Genomic DNA, 17,524 nt, shown 5'->3' on the forward strand with positions numbered 1-17,524 from the left:
CAGAGGCAAAAAAAGCCAGTTTAGAAATCAAAATGAGAGAATTACATTTAAGTGCCATCAGCATCATAGCAGAAAGTAATGCTGCTTCTGTAGTTACAAAGAAATAAGGAGGATGAAAACAATAAAAAACAGGAATATAAATAATAGGAATTTATATGAAATATATGATAGTAAACAAAGTGTAGGGAGATGATGGTTTTTCACATAGTATCTACTGAGGATTATCACTGGTAATGAAAAAAGAAATACCTACTCTGCACTTGGGAAGAAATTTTTCCTATTCTGTGTCCGGCAATTACTAAAAGATGCAAGAAAGTGAGAATATTCTTTTCAAGGCCATAACAATCTGGTAAAAGCTTGGCTGGCATTTAAGTTTTTATGCTCTCGAGACCCAAATAACACTACTAGAAGTTTTATGACACATTTTGAACTGTGAGTTTGCTTTTGGAAAAGAAAACGGATTATTCTTTGCATAGAAAAGTGCACAGCTGTGTTTTCTGAGATTGGTTTGTGCACTTCTGAAAATAATCATGTGATATTTTGCTTTCTAGTTGCTCCAGATCCTTGTACCGAGGAGGCTGAACAGTTGAGTTTAAGTAATTTTTCAGAGAATTGGCTGGTTTCATTATTTAAGATTGTACAGTAAAATATATCAGATTTGATATAGAAATATTCCTATAAATTAGCAATGTCTTTTGGCCTTTTTTATCTTGTACCTTTTTCCTTGAAACCCCCAGATGCCGTGGTCTTGACCATCTTGTTCATCCAGGAGTCTTGGATTCCCTACAAGCTTACACTGCTAAATTCCTCTGGTATTTGAGGGATGGAGGAAACACTGGTGTTTGTGCTGGAGAAAGGATGGGAGGCAAATGTATCCTGACACCAAGTACTTTTCTTGGCATATTATTTTTTTCTGCTAAGGTTTTCTAATATGCAAGATGGTGAATATTAATTTTTATTCAGATTTGTTTTATTTTTGTACTTGTAGTCTGTAGTTTTTTTAGGAGGGGTGTCACACATGCAAAGACATCCTGATTACATGAAGACCCACTGGTTGGTGTTTCTCTCATGACCAACACACTCCTTTTAGGCTGAAATGCCTTCAGTTTAGGTAGTGCCTGTAAACAGTTGATCTTCTGAAGATTTGGACAGAAATTTGGCAACCAATATTTGATAGGACAAAAAAAGGAAAGCAACTCAAGCATCAGTTCCCATAGGAAGTAAACCATTCTTTGATAGGATGAAGCACAAGATTCCCAGAAGTCATACTACAGATAGAGTAAATATGCACATAGGGTTATTTTAGACACTTAATGAAAAAGATACCTGCTCTTTTTTTCATTTTATAAACTAACCCAGAAGTGCAGTAACCCATCTGCACAGCATGGCTGCCTCAGTGCTGCCTGCCCAGGAGCAGCTGTGACCTGAGCAAACCATTGGGGCCAGGGTGAGCAGCAGCTGAAGCCACGGTGCAAGATCTGAGCCCCTGAGCTGTGCACTGAGGACTGGAGGCACTGGGCACAGTGGGAGGGTCTGCAAGACTAGGGAAGGAGCTGATGTTCTGCCATTGAGCAATGAAGCACACTATAAAGAGAGTTAAGAAGTGCAGAACATCTGGGAATGTTCCTACAGCTGTTAGTACCAATATTTATTATTAGGCCAGGGTTTTGGTCTTAGAGAACCAGAACTAACACACATCTAGTCTTTTTTCCTGGTGTTTTTTCCTGGTGTTCCAGTTCAAGACCAGGACTTTTGGCTTTTGATGAGCGACTGAAAAAAACATCCCCTGTGGACAGGTACAAACAGCAAGTTCTGTTTGTTTGTAGCTTGGTGCTCTTCAACTTGCAGCAAACACTTCTCCAGATCTATTCCATACTTCTATGCCTATAAATCAGACTTGGTTGATGAAAAATGTAGAAGGTGAGTGCAGGCAGCAGAAGAAACACAGGATCAGCAGAAGGCCTATGGGCAGCTTGCAGCAAGAGCTGAAGTGGTGGTGGGATGAACCTACTGAAGTGAGGGTGCTGAACTAGGCCTTGGAGTAACACCCATCCTGGTTAGGGGTGCTCTCACTTCTGCCCAGTGGCTGCTTAAACATGGTCAGGCTTCAGTGTAAGAGCAGGGGGAGGGCACAGAGGGCACAGGAGCAGGCTGTGCACTGTGGTGCTGTGTAAGGGAAAATAGCAGAGGAGCCTGGGACACACAACTGCAGGAGCTGCTGCATTATGGTCAAACATATCCGGTTCTAGTGAAAATGCTGCCAAAATATTGCTTTTATAAATTCACCAAGTTCTAAAGGGATACCATTGAGTTCAGAAGGGGAGTGCAGGCTTGCAGCTTTAAAAGTTTCCAATAGGAATAGGGCTAAAAATAGTGGCTGTGCCTGAGAGAATAATGGGGACCAAAACATTGGGGAGAGGTGCTCTCAGCATGCAGAACTTTGTTCTATATCTGAGCATTATGTGGGAATGATAACTGACCACAGCAAACAAATTATTCTTCCATTATTGTTTTGCAATAAATACTACAGGAAAATAGCATTCAAGTGGGAAGAGCATATAAAAATCAAGTAAGTAAATTTTAGAATTAAGTGGTAGCTGTTGATGTAGACCTTGAAAATTTTTAGAAAAACTTTCAGCTGAAGGCACAATGACTATAAAGTGCAACAGATATAAAACTGAAGATGTTTTATTCATATTTGTAGAAGAATGTACACATAAACATGCAGGAAATAAGCATTACCAGCATGCCTGACAGGTAGAGGACAGGTCTGTGTGTGGCACAGAGGATGGTCCATGGGAATCAAAAGAAAGAAACCCAACCTTACTTTCACCTCTCATGTCCTGATCCGCTTATCTGTCATGTCCCTCAATAGAGAGATTTTAAGCATTAAAGGTAACCCTCATCCTACTGAACTTTGTAGGAATTTTTGCTGGGAATTATATTCCAGTGTCTTTGAGGGTTTGGACCTGAGCCTTGCAGATGAAAGTGTAAAAACAGTGCAAGCAAACAGCATAATTAGCTAATCTTTCCATATTCTGAACTCTACTTTAACAACTGTCTCCAAACATTTGATATTGATTTATGCAATGCAGGTACCTATCTGCCAATTCAAGCAACTTTAGTTGGATATTAAGGGTCTAGCCTTCCTCTAAGTTCTTTGCCAGTGATGGAGCTGTAAATATGCTAATCTGTGCACCACAAAATCCAAAATGTTGTGCTACTGTTCCCCATCCTACCTCTCCTTCCTGCTGGCCCTCGTTGCTTCTGCCTTCTAGACTGCAAAAGGCCACTCGTCCTTTAATGCTAGGCCTAGTAGAGACCTCTTGGTTTGAGCTTGGTGTTTTCCTGAAGTTCAGCTTCTTCCTTTCTCCTGAAGCAACTTAATGTATCTCTCAGGGAGGGGGAGCAGGGGGAAAGAGCGAGCAAGGTCCCACTCCTCTGTTTTCTCCAGGCAAGAGCTTTGGTCCTGTCTGACTCCAAGGAAAAAGGCTCACACAGTGCTATTAGGAGGTCCAGGGCAGAATGTCTTTTCCCAGAAATAGGTGAACAAAACTGTTGGGAGAGAATGTAATAAAAAAGGCAGGAGTCTCTTAAAGACAGGTTTGGGAGGTAGTGACTGGGGAGTGGGAAGGGAGACCTTGTTTTTCAAAATTGTAATTTCAAGCTCCTTGTGGACTATGACAGTGAATATCCTGACTGCCTTTGAACTGCTATTCTCAGGACTAGAAATCACTAAAAGCCAAATCACCCAGGATTGGGAAGTAATCATGGAGGGGCCACAGTTAAAACATGATTTCCTACCACTGCAAAATCCATCTATAAGGAGATCCAGGTTTGAGGACAAAAGCTGTCCCCAAAGAAAAAGAAACATCTGCTTTAGAGATTTAGAACACATTTCAAGGCACCCTTTCTGCTGAAAGGGAGAGTGCCTGCCCTTCCTCCTAGGACAGCAGCACACACGAGGCCAAAGAGCAGAGGTTTCATGTTAAGGCATAACCCTTCTCATGGTTACAGAGCTTTAGGTTACACGAGAGAGTGCTGGAGTAAAGGAAAAGAAGATAAATTCAGGCTGTCAAAATATGTTCTGTGCTTCAGGTGAGGTATTAAAGATTGTTATCCTAAAGGTAAAATCCTTTCCCCGTTCTTTATATGCTTTAAAATAAAAAACTCAACAGACCGACACAAAAACTCAACCACCACCAACCCTATTACCAAAATCACTGCCTTAGCTTTTTTGCTTCAGTAACGCAACTGAAAGTTATCTTCTTATGCATCCAGTGACCTCACATCACAGAGTCACTCTTAATCAAACTCTTATTTGCCTTAAGTCTAAGCAATGTGTTCACTAATTATTTAAGGAGCTTGTGGAACTGTTCCCAAAACTCAGTTTTGCCAGTGTTAAAAGCTTACAACACTGCTCATGACAATGTGATTCCACACTCAGTGTTTAAGATTTCTTAAACAAAGGGTCTTGAACTGAAATGCTTCTCAGCACATCTGTGCATTTCTCCTATGCAGAAGCAATGTTTAAAAAGCCACTGTACTGGCTTTGGGGCCATGGCGTACTGGTGGGCAACAAGTTGAACATGAAAATTATTTTTTTTCCAAACCTGTCTTAAAATGGCTTATAAGACCTTAAAGAAATTTCTCTCCCTCCTCAGTTCAGTGGCTAGGAGAGAGGTTTCCTCTCAGCTCTCTTAATACCTTGCCCCAGCTGTCACCTTATTTGTCATTTGAGTGCTGGGCATCTCTCAGGTCACAGTGTAAGAGCTTTGCCCTCTGTCTGCAGGAGAGGTGGTTCTGCACAGTCCCTCAGCAGAGGCCTTCAGCATGAGGGGGAAGAGCTCACAGCAGCATCAAACCAAATGCTGGCTTTAAAACCTTTGCTTCAAGCCCTCAGAGAAAGCATCCATATATTTACAAGAAGTTTTATGCAGGGTAGCAGAACTGTAACCGTGATAAAGGAGCAATTAATGGTTGTCAGCCACCAGCAGCCACTGTCAGGGTTACTGAGGTCACAGAGACAGGAAAGCATCTGAGCTGTTACAGGAATTAAATAAATGGGGTACAAATTGCTGTTAAAGAAGGGCTCCTGGGTCCTTACCAAATGCAGTGGCTGCAGCAGTGCTTGGCTGGGAAAGCAAGGCTTGCAGCAATGCTGTGAATGAACAGGAATAAGAATGGAGGTCCTTGGATCTACACCTGACCTTACTTTCACCACAGCCAACACCTGCATGGATAGAAAGGGAAAAAAAATCCACAAAACCCTGTATTGAAAAATCCACAAAAATCAGCAATTCAATTCAATCACAAAGATTTCAGTTAACATAAAACTATTTCTTGAGGACATAAATAGATAAATATTCTCCTCTTCTTGTGCAACCTATTAACAGCCCAGCTCTGCTATTACAAAAAGGGCTAATGGAACAAACTACTGTAAAAGCAATAGCACTAGGACTGCTTGTATGCTTCTCATTCCATTACCAATTACTATAGACAATAGGTTACAGAGAGATCTTACACAATTCAAATGGATTCATCTCTGTGCACCAGAGGCTTCTAGGAATAACAGATTTATTACACTGTACAAAACTGGATTCAGAACAAGCAAGTGCAGAATTTGGTACATGATTTATTTTTTTCTGTACATTACATATTGTTAAATTTCATTGACAAATCCAAAACTTCTACAATTTTTCCTTTACCTGCTTCAGCCAAGCAATTTATTTTGTTCTACAGGATAGAAAAAAAAAGCTTCCTGGAGAATTTATCAACTGATTAACTTGGCAGAAGGTGCTCCAGCTCAGACTGACTTTCAGTGTTTCCCATAGCTTGTCAGGTTACAACCTCAGTTGGTAGCATAGTGTTCTGCCACTGTACCAGTCCAGGAACAAGCAACTCCATCCTCATTAAATTTCAATAATGTCTTCTTCTTAGAAGATGAAATTAATACAGTTGCACTTGTAGACATTCCAAACAGTATAAATGAAGGCTGTAGCTACCATCAGAAAGATTTTCAGTAGCCCCAGATTGGTCTCATGATTTTTGCAAGATGTGCTAAGACAGGTTAAATGTTTAATAAAGTCCTTAAGAAAAATAAATATTTTTGCATAATGTATGTACAAAAATTGGTTGATTTCCTTCATTCATATAGGTTCAACAGCAGATATAACCACAGTTATATTTTACTCACTAGCTCCTAATAATGAATGCCACCTTCATAATGATGTAGTAAGAGTCTAAAAGAGTATTGGCCTATTCTTTATAATAGTGCAAATTATATGGAGGTGTTTTGAAAACCATGGCTTATAGAAAGAAGGATTAACAAAAAACCCCCTCCTTTGGTCCCTGCAAGAGTAGTTTAATTCTTCCATGAAATTTTCAAAACTCCCCTACATAATTTTAACCATCTATTAAGGCGTCAAAAGCATAGATTTAAAGTTGAGATTAAAGTGGTCTTTCTTGGACTTGAAAAATAGTCCACTGGAGATTTCCTGACAACGAAATCTTCTTAATGTTTCTCCTTTCCTCCTTGCTATTCTGCACAAAAGCAATATGCCAAATGAACCTCTCTGATAATCTCCCCCATATATTTATTTAAACTACAATATAACATTACACTTAAATATATTGCACGAGAAGCATAACATATCCTGCCTGACTCTTCACAAAAATGGCCACAAACACAGGAGAACAGCTACTGAACATCTCAAAATTTGAAGAGATCAATAAAATGCTGAGGAGATACTGGCATGAGACAGGTGTTTGGATCACTGGCTGTGCAGGGGTGTCCTGTATCCTGAAAAAAGAAGGAGAAAAATAACTAAAGTTGTCTTTCCATATTCAGTCTCCCCTCACCCCCAATTTAGGGAAAAAAACCCAAACAAAACAATAAAAAACTCAAACCCAAAACAATTCTCTCCTTCTACCAGAACCTGAGCTGAAGCCCTTGAAAAAGTATAATCCTCCTTATTCATTATTTTTCAATAAGCATAACAAAAAGGCACCAGCCTTACTGAACTTTAATTATCTATTTAATCAGAACCTGAAGTTATCTACTGCTTTGGGGGAAAATGAGTCCCTTGCTTTGAAAATGACAGGCAGCAGATATTTCCTCAAAAAACCTGACCAGTGTGTTTGAATTCCCAGTCTTAAAAGCTTTTCTACCCTGCTACATTTCCCCCCCTCATCTTTCTTTCATCTTTCATGCCTACCTTTTCCCCAAGTGAAATGAAAGCACTGCCTTAAAACAGAAGTTGGCACCTAGGCAAGGTAGGAATAGAGAAGTAAGACGGGGTGGAAAGGCTTGGCCATTACAAATTCACTAAGCCTGCAGTGTTTTCTTTCTTCTTACAGAAATCGGACCTCAGAAGACCTGTCTGACTATTTAAGATTCAAATTCTTCTTTGAATAAAAAGTTGTAGTTTGCATCTTATTAAAACCCCCTAAATGAGGGAAATGCAGAGGTGTGATGAGAAGAAGTTCCCAGACAGTTCAGTGGAGAAGTTAAAAAAACTTATCAGTGTTGTTGTAAGGCTCAGAAGTGTCCTCACCAGGCTTTAAGGAGTTTCTGTCCCATTTCCACCAATGTTGGTGAATGCACCATGTGAGGCAAGAAAACTAGATAAATACATGACAAACAGATCACAGACTACTATGGTCCTCATTGCTTTTGTTTCCATAGGAAATGAAATTACATGCCATTCTGTTAATAAAAGGAAAGAATCTCTAAGTGATTTTTTTCCCACTGCCACATTCCCACCAGAAGTCTTTGCAGCACAAAGTGCACCAGGTGAAATACATTCTAAATACTGCTCAGCTTTTTCAGTGAAAATTGTTACTCAATAGATTTATTATCTGTGTTTTTCCATTAGGTCTATGGAGGACTACAAGAATACACCAGGTGGTATCACCTCCTCATCCTCCCACTCTTTTTAATTATTGCTTTAACATCACCTGAGAAACAGTTGTTAGATTCATGACACAGAAGGAAAACACAAAACACACACAAAAAAAGACCCAGGTAGAACTGCCTATTGGGGGAATCTGCAGATGAGAAAGAACAGATGACCAAGACCAAATCAGAAGTGTTAAACTTAACACCATCTTGAGATGACATCTGCAAGGAAGAGCTGCACCACTCCAGAAAACACTCTTAAAGGTAGTTGCTAATGGGCTATTATCTTCTCTACCCATTGTCATGTCAATATCATGTCATTACTTTCCCAGTTTCCAGGAAAAAACACCATCAGAATTACAATTCTGGGAAACAAGCTAGGGTTTATCCTCTTTCTTATTTGTGCTTCTGAATATTTTAAACTGAGCTTGTAGCATGCTGCTTTCTCTGCAAATCATTATAAAAGCATTTTTGAAAGTTCTACCCAGTCAGGAATTACAGGTGCAATAAAAATCTCAGAGATCAGTTATTGGTGTTTTAAGTTACTGAAAACAAAATAAATTTTACAGTGAAAAAAGTGATGAGGACTGAAAAGAAGAATCACCACTTTCTTGTAATTATGAGTATTCCTCATTTCAAGAGAAATACATTTTCATGGGAATATTAAACTAAATCATAAAATATAACCATATAATAAAAGTGTTAAAATCATTTGATTTCAAAGTTTCAAAGCTAAAGCAGACTTCTTTCAAAGCAAGAAGAGAATTCCCCAGGAGGAGTGTTTACTGGCAAATGTAGTTGTTTTCCTCAAAATCTAGCAAAGCTAGACATTAAGAAGCTCTGTAAAAGTATTTTCACCATTTCTTCATTCAGAAGGCAACAATATAATTGCTTCCCTTGACTATCTCAAGTCACATGCAGCCAGTTTTGAGGAATTTTTTTTCAGATAAATTCTCCATAAAAGTAAATATGACTACAGCATTCCAAGTGCAATAAAATCAATTTTAGTACCTTTGTATGAAAGATATTTGAGGTACATGTTACTCTTCAGATTTAAGTACTGAATTAAATACACCAGGGAATGTAGCAAAAAGTTTACAATAACACTGAGTGCAGAGAAACCTATTTCTTAGCAAAATCTGTCTGATCCCACTGACACCTATGCTCATTAGAAATTGAATTATGGCTCCTAGTTTAAATGGTATTAAGAGGGAATATGGAAATAATAAAAGACAAAATGATGAAAAGCTGAAATGGGAAGTCATCACTACCTTTATCTAAACGGGAACAAGAAACAAACTATTCCTGCTGCTGAACTGATGTGCAGAAAGAAAAATCAAAACAAAGAGCATCAGACAATTAGAAAGGAACACATTAATCACTTTGACATTATGGAACAGTCAGCAATGAAAACAGATGAGACACAAGAAATACCTGGAGTAACAGAGCAAGGTGGTAGTCCTTTGAAATCGTGAAGAAGGAAGCAGGAAGGAGAGGCATAAAGTAAAAGAAGCAGAGTTAAGGTTTATTTAAGCAAAGATTGATAAGCCATTTAGAAAAAGTCTTATTCTTGTGGCAAATCACAAGCAGCTTTGTGAGAACCAAAATCAGCACAAGTGGCAAGAAGCCTAAAACCAAGTGTTATGCAAAGTGATTACACTGTTTTCATAAAGCCCTGGAAACTGAAAGAAGAAAAGATATTTCAGCTTCTGTAGTCATGTCTGAAATAACTGAAAAGTGCTACTAAGTAAGCTCAGGAAAATAAAAAGAACTTGCCACAATTGCAATGGTGCCTAGTGGAACAGAGGAAATAGTCTACATGAAAGCACTCTCAGAGGTATCACACAATAATTAGTCATTACTTTTGCACTATTGAAATTACACGATTTTTTCAGTTTCATCATGGAGAAATCCTTTAGTAAGAAGTCATTTTGAAAACAGATGTTCAATAGGAAAATTTCCTACGACTTCCTCGTAACACAGAAGAGCACAGAAGTCACTATACTTCCAACAAAGAACTTGGGAGACTCCTCCATGCTATATATAAATTGACTTTGGTTACAGATTTTAGACAAGTAAAGGAATACAAATGCCTCTCCCTGAAAAACTGCTGAAGACTTGTTTAAAACCCACTATGATTATTATAGTATACTGAAAAAGTGAAAAATCATTTCCCTACTTCATCAGTTCAATAGGTAATTCAATTCAGCAGCCATCAGTCCCTTCTTTTGCAAGGCCTTCTTTGAAAAGAACAGAAAACAGAGGGCTCCAAGAATTTCCTGCATGTAGCCCTCTCACATTGCCAGCAATTACATTATATTATCAATTTCATGAATTGCTGAAAATTCTTCTCATCACTAGCTAGGCCTGTGCTTTTGGGCTATTTGAGACCCTTGTGGCTTTGGTTCTTAGAAATTCCTAACTCTCAGCATGCTTACTTAAAACTACAATTTACTTGCATCAAGGATGGCCCTTAGTGTAAGTAGCTTCCCTAAGCAGTCTCACGTTATGCACCACTTCACTGTCTCCAAAAAAAATTTATGGAGAGCAGTCACGTTCCTTGTTAGCACAACTGAGTTAAGAGAAATTAATCATTCCTAGACGACTTCATGCCCTGATTGCTTTTGCACTTTCTTCTCTGCAACTATTCCAATGTTTCGCTTTGCTCTTTAATGAAGAAAGAAAAATAAAAATAGAACCCTTATGAAGAAGAGTTCAGCTCTGTCTGAAGTTCTTCTAAATGACCTTGGAAGCAAAAGCTGCCTGACTTCTCAATTATACCATTAAACAAAGAAACAAAATTTTTACTTATTATCAGCTATCTCAAGAATACAGGGCTTCCATTTGTTTCAAGATTCAAACACTTGTTACTTTTCCTCTGTAGTAATTGTGATTTCTCTTTTAAAATTTGGATTTGGTGGTAGTGTTTTTGTTGGTTTTTTGCTTTGTTTATTCTGGATTTTTCTTGCCATGCATTACAGATATAATGGTATGTCAAGCACTCATATACTCATATTTAACAATCTTTCTAATCAAGGATAATACTGAAGCTTGAATAAATTTTCAAAGCCTGACAAAAGTTCTGATTAAGGAATGTTTTCACCTAGAACAGGATTTATCTAGAATTAATAAAGTAGCTCCTATCTCTTTGCCCCTCACCCCTGCTTTATCTCTCAGCTCTCTTTAGCAAGCTTGGGAAAAGATACAGACACAAGTGTCTGAAAAAAAGGCAGCACTATTTTTTTCCCCATATAACTGAGTGACCAGTACTACTTGACCCACACTGCCCTGTAAAAAGAAGGACAGTATTTCAGATGAACAATTCATTTGTCCCTGCCAATAAGGGTGCCAATTATGCATAAATCAATTCATTTAACAATCCACTTCAGCCTGATCATCATTTATTTTAAGACAGAGACAAGGCTTAGATGCCAAGACTAGAGAAGGAATACTGCAATGTAGGCTCACAGAATGATCAGCATGAGAGGCACCTCGGGAGGTCTCTAGCACAGCCTCCTGCTCAAAGCAGGCTAAGCTGTGAGATCCAACCAGGCTGCTCTGAGTTTCATCCAGTCGGTTCCTGATCATATCCAAGGATGGAAACTGCATCAGCTCTATGGTCAAACTGCTCCCTTGCTTGGCTGTCCTCATGGCAGGCTCTTATGTCCCCCTAAAGCAGTCTTCTCCACCACTCCTCACATGGCCAGTCCTCAAGCATCCCTGATTACATGACCCTCACCTGAACTTCACCCAGCTTATCAGTATCTCCCTTGTGCTGGGGGCCTCATAGCTGCAGCATCCCAGATGGTCTAATGAGTGCTGCATGAAAAGCAATAATGGCTTTCCTCAACCTGCTGACTGTGCTCTTGTTGAAACAGCTGATCCCAAACACCTGCTCCAGGATTTTTGTGCAGAAGCACCAATCTAACTGCACTGTCACTTTAAGACCAGCCCATATCTCTAGGATGAGGCAGCACTGGAATGGTGATCTAGGAGGTACTGCCCATCAGTCCAAAGTAGCTTTAGCACTTCCTGTGCTGTGTTTCAAAGAATTTAAAAGTCCAAAATGAGCCCTATTATTCCAGCAGTAGATTGGAACAGGTGTCTTGTCACCTTGACTGCTATAACCTACTACTGGAATACTACTGCAACCTGCACAGGTTCACTGCCTCTTACCGTCCCACCATCTCCAAAGTTAAACATTTAATTCCAAACACATTTAGAGTAATTCCTAATATTAGAAACTTGTACTTTTCAATTATACTAAGATCAAAATGAGATATATTTAGTGCAGAAAGCATAACTCTAGTGATGGCAAGCAATCTAGAGAAATCTCATACCACAAATGCCCATCGAAATGCACCTGTGCACTTACCGTTGAAATTTCCCCTTTCAGAGGAAGGATTTACCCTACATATTGAGCTACACGCTAAAGACTTATTCCATTGTAATCAAAGTTCTTAGTCATTCTTGACACAGATCTTTCAGAAAATGCCCAGGTTTTCACAGTAGAAGCCAATTCTGGCTACCTGGTTTCCTACTATTAATTTTGCAAAATATTACTACCTGGAAGGGCTCCCATGATATCAAATATACTCAACATCAAGATCACATCATTAAGGAACTCGCTATTTCTAGCAGGATTTAGCTTATCCTGTTAAACAGCCTAGGCTTTTTGAAGAAAAAATAAAAAGCCTCACACCGACATACTTCTCATAAAAATCACAGGAAGATGACACAAGAGCAACTAATTGATGTTAATTAGAATATAGGTATTTTCCAAGATTTCTCAAATATTTCCTGCTCTTTGCTGTCCACTTGACACTACCCATATCTGGTCTTTCAGCTGTAAAATTAAGGAACTGTCACTAACTAGAAGGCTCTGTTACACTGCAACACAGAGCAAAAGCAGGATTACGTAATCACACAGATTTAAGAAGAGAATGCCCTACTGAAATTAAAATCGTCCTATAAGACAACATATGCTTCATGGCAAACCTCAAAAGCAGGGTAAAACACACTCTGGATGAAGTTTTAAACATTCCTCCAAGCTTCATATGGGACAGAAACAAAAATATAAAAATACGGAGCCCTACACCAATGTGGTAGGTAAAAATGTAGTAATTATTTCTCATTAGACATGTATTGATTAGCATGGCATCATTAAAAACTCTAACTTCAGACTAGTCCCTCACAACTTTCCATAAGATCAAATTAATAGAAGAGTAACTCTTTCCACATGGCACTTTTCATTGCAATTCTAAGTATTGAGGTTATCAGATACCAAGAAATAAGAAGGCAAGATTAAGAACAACTTTAGAATTTAGCACAGATTTTATATGGAAGTTTTACATATTATTTTCAAGTTAGATATTAGTTACCCAATCACCTTCCACATGAGAAAGCTGGTAAGATGACTATATTATTTTTCCTTGCAGATGATCACCAGTAGGTGTTTGAACTTATTTCTGATTATGTGTTCCAAAGCTCTTACCTTCCAAAACAGAATACTACAGTGTCGACAGAAATGCAAGGTGTCCCCGTACTGTTCCTTTATTGGGTAATATTTCTGAAGTGCAAAGTACATCAGCTTCCAGTCAATGTGACCTTTCTCTGATGGAATCAAATGCCTACAAAACTAGACATAAAATTAATATCTTCCTTTCAAATTGTTGTAGTCAATTCAGGCAAAGGACAGGGGAAGGTGGGGGGAAGGTAGTTAAACTGAAGTTTTGTAACTAGAACTCTTTGAAGTCAATATTATGACATCATACATCTCTGCAAAGCACTGACAGATCTGGCCACAAAAAAGATGGAAGGCAAAGCCTAAAAATAGGAGAGTGCATATTTGCCAAGAAAAACTAGGCCATACACAGCTGATCTAATTCTACTGTCTAAAAATTATTCTAATTATAGTCAAGAAGCATTTAACAAAACAGTATTTAGAGTTCTAAGCAATTAATTTTATCCTCTTAAAAAACCCAAACCACCCAGGAATGATATTTAAAAACATGATCGTGCATTACAGATAGTGGTTTTCTGTTAAAGCATTATGAATTTAAATAAAGCTCTTTGATTTTAAACACATATACATGTTTATTTTTCACATTTGGTTGTGATCTTTCTAGAAGGATAGCAACAATTAGAGATTAGGTCCTCAAGAAGTACATCAATCTGCATGTAAAGATTAGCTGTTGCACAACAGCTACTTCTCCCCAGCTTGAGAGACAGACAAGGTTTATTAAGTATGTATTATAAAAGCCTTCTGTTCCACTCAGTGTGGATTAATGCTAATACGTTGAAGGCTTTCTTCATTCAGAAGACAATTCCTGAATGGGGAGAGAATAGAAATGCCTTTCTGATTTCAGCTGCACTGTCTTTTGTTTCATAATGGCTCTCATTTTTCTCCAAAAATGCTCTTCAGATATCAATTATATGTTTTCATGGTTGTTTCAATGGCTCAACAAACACACTTCGGGGGACAGAAAAAACCAACCTCATGTGATTCTGTGGCTTATTAAGCCTGTACACTTTTAATGAGAAGAAGGAGAATTTGATTTGGGAATATTATTAGATAATAAGTAAGAAACTGAATGCAAACATTCAGGAACACACTGGAAACACTCTGTACAAGAGTACTTCATGGGGCACAGGGACAGCTAATTTCACTGAAACCCTTCAGAATCTGTCTTCCTGCCTTACCCTAGTATAAGAAGTTCCTCTCTAACCAGTTTTGCCACTGTTCAATAGAGCTTACCTCATCTACCCTCAAAATCCACTCAACTGCTACATAAGCTTAAATTTGTTATCCTTGTAACTTCACCTTGAATTCTTCTAGGCTGCTTCTGAAGATGGGTTTTCAGTTTGCTTCTGTCTATTTTTTTCCACAGTTAATTCTAGAACCTTTCATCTCACACACACACACAAAAAAAAAAAAATCTTTTTTGGGTCAATGGTGCATGAGTTAATTGAGCTTCAGTTCTGTCTTCCCCATTACAATTATACTTAATCTGGTAGTCACCAAGCAACTTCAACCTGCCAGATTTAAGAAGGGGCACTTTGGCTTCCTTCAGTACAGAATGTACTAGGTTTCAAAAGTTCTTCCTCCAGCTCTGAAGAGGTACCTTCCACTTTTTTAGGTTTATTTTCACCTACTCTGATTTTTCCCAGCATTTATTAATGTCAGAAAATGAAGACAGTTCTGGAGTCATTCCTAGATTAATTTAATGCTCTTTATGAGGATGTGACAGGAAAGTACTGCTTCTCTTTCTGTTATTAATTTCAAAGCATTTGTTCTTATCTTCTTAGCAAAGATTCAAGTTGGCTTCTCCAGAATATTCATGTAGCTTAAAAGTTTGAGAAACCTGTCTGCCTACCTTAGCTGGTAAAGGAAGCTCTACTTCAGAGGAACACTTTAGCGGTATCCTCTACAACATTGGCTTGACAGTTTTTTAAAAAGCCCATCTTTCAATCATTGTGCAGCAATCGTGAGTATTCTCTGTACTTGAGGCTTGATTCCTCCTAAACACTGCATTCAGTATGTCTGTGAGTTTAAGATAATTACTGGGCTGTTTCCTTGCATTCACTTTCAAAAATAATGCAAGGAAACAGCCCAGTAGTTATCCTAAACTCACAGACATACTGAATTGAACATTTAGGAGAAATCAAGCCCCAAATACAGTGAATACTCATGATTATTGCACCATGATATTGAAAAGAGCAAGCGCCTGTTCCATAATTAGTATATGATATCAACAAAGCTACATTTATACAAATAAGAGTTTCTTACCTGCTTTTCTGCAAAGTGGTACTGGCAGAGCTTTTTCCACAACTGTCTGTCTTCACTAAGCATGTACAACGTCGGGGTCACTTGACCCAGAGTAATAATGTCCCAGCCATCAGAGAATCTGTACAAGATGTTATTCAGCATATGGATAGGGAGATCGCTAAGTGTAAGTCCATTGTTGACTTGCTGGAAATAAGAGTTGAAGACTTTTAGCTACAAAAACATGACAGTATAAAGTACAAATAAGATTCTTTACTTCACAGGAATCTTAGTCTTAGTTTAGTTTTTTCAAATCATTGAGTAACATCTATGATTAATGCCTGCCTACAATTATTCTCTAACTGCTGTTGAGAATTTAAATTAATGTACAGAAGAAGCAAAAAACTGTAAGCTTTATAATTTATAGCTTTCCCACTGTAAAAATAAACATATCCTAAACTCATTATTTAAATTTCAAATAATTTTTGATACACTTCTGTTCTCTCAAAATAATATTATGCAGTCTTGAAAACTATAATCTAGTCAATTCCATCTATAGTGTGCTAAAGCCTTAACTATAAGAAAGGCATGAACCAATTATTTCTAACTTGCTGGATCACTACAGTTTCTCAATTTTTATTAACAAACAAAACACTTGCCTTAAGCCAACTAGAGTACAGAACAGAATATAGAATAAAGGACTAAACACCAGAGAGACAAAATGAAAGCATTTTGGAAGCTAGGGGCAGAAGAGAATAGGATAATTTCTGAAGTCTAGAGAAAGGTCTCCCTCATTTATAAATGAGAAGATCTGCAGAGGTGACAGATGAGAGCACTGAGAACGTTTTCATTAACACTATACACCTCTGTGAACTGCAATGGGGTAAGCAGCAGCACAGCTCCTACAGGATTAAAGCTGTAGCCCACAGTGCCAGGTGGCACAGGCCCAGCAGGCTGGAGGCCATGTCCCAGCTGGCAGGGAGGGAGCATGGGCAGCTGCCAGCCCCAGGGAGCAGAGCTGCCCTGTCACAAGGTGGTAGCAGCACAGCAGCCCTGCATCCATGGGCTCACATTTCTGTCTGCTTTCTTCCCAGCCATTCACCTTGCTTATAGACCAGACTTTCCATGGAGTCATCTGGTACAAGCAGTGCTGGAACAGCAGCATTCCTCCTCTGAGGAATGACTCTGAGCACTACAGATGCAAGATTCCTCATGGGCTACTTCAGCCAGTGTAAAACAGCTCCAAGGGAAGTGTCATGCTGGAAGGGAACAAGCGCAGCAGTAACTGCACTGTCTCAAAAGTGTCTGTGCTGTGGTTGCCTGGTGCATGGAAACTGCTGAGACCAGGTTTCTCAGGTCTCCTTTCTATTCCAAAAGTAGCTGGTTTATTCAGATCACCAGCTCACACAAAAAGGACAATTTCAGAATTTCACAGCCAGAAGCCAAGAGATAAAACACTTGTATGATGTTAAAGTGAGCATTATCTTACAGTATTTCTTCCAGAAGTAACCCAGTCAGATTAAAAAAGTTGTCTGCTTATCATCAGAAGTTTCCACTATAAAACCCTGGAACAGTACATTCTACATGCTTTGAACACAGTCACATGAGGAGTATCCAGGTGCTAAAGTCTTTTTTTTTTTTTTTTTTTGAAGAAAAGCAACTGTGCTAATGAATGAATCTGTAAATTGCTACTTGAGTTGATACACCTTCAAAATGTTTTTTAGATTTTTATTTCTCAAGTTTTAGAAAATTTATTTTGGAACTAAAAATTGGGGCTTTTTCCCCGTGTCTATCTGACAAACTAGAGACAATTTTTTTATAACTTATTTGAGTGGGAAAATCAATTCTATCTATACATC

At 38.5% G+C, this 17,524-nt stretch overlaps 1 protein-coding gene across 3 annotated transcripts in view; it reads right to left on the minus strand.

The window, feature by feature from the left end:
- Nucleotides 1–5,615: 5,615 nt before the first annotated feature.
- FBXO25 (F-box protein 25) overlaps nucleotides 5,616–17,524 on the minus strand; it is a 30,879-nt gene continuing 18,970 nt past the window's right edge. For 2 of the 3 annotated variants that reach the window (XM_059842806.1, XM_059842808.1), the window contains 3 exons: nucleotides 15,690–15,872; nucleotides 13,395–13,538; nucleotides 5,616–6,802 (listed from right to left, as the gene is read on the minus strand). In XM_059842806.1, coding sequence (XP_059698789.1) covers nucleotides 6,713–6,802; nucleotides 13,395–13,538; nucleotides 15,690–15,872 — 417 coding nt within the window. In that variant the 3' untranslated portion in view covers nucleotides 5,616–6,712. Of the gene's footprint in view, nucleotides 6,803–13,394; nucleotides 13,539–15,689; nucleotides 15,900–17,524 lie in introns of all 3 variants that reach the window. The other variant, XM_059842807.1, reaches the window with a different exon arrangement.

Source organism: Haemorhous mexicanus, chromosome 3 (assembly GCF_027477595.1).
Source record: "Haemorhous mexicanus isolate bHaeMex1 chromosome 3, bHaeMex1.pri, whole genome shotgun sequence".
In the NCBI taxonomy this organism is placed as follows: Eukaryota; Metazoa; Chordata; class Aves; order Passeriformes; family Fringillidae; genus Haemorhous; species Haemorhous mexicanus.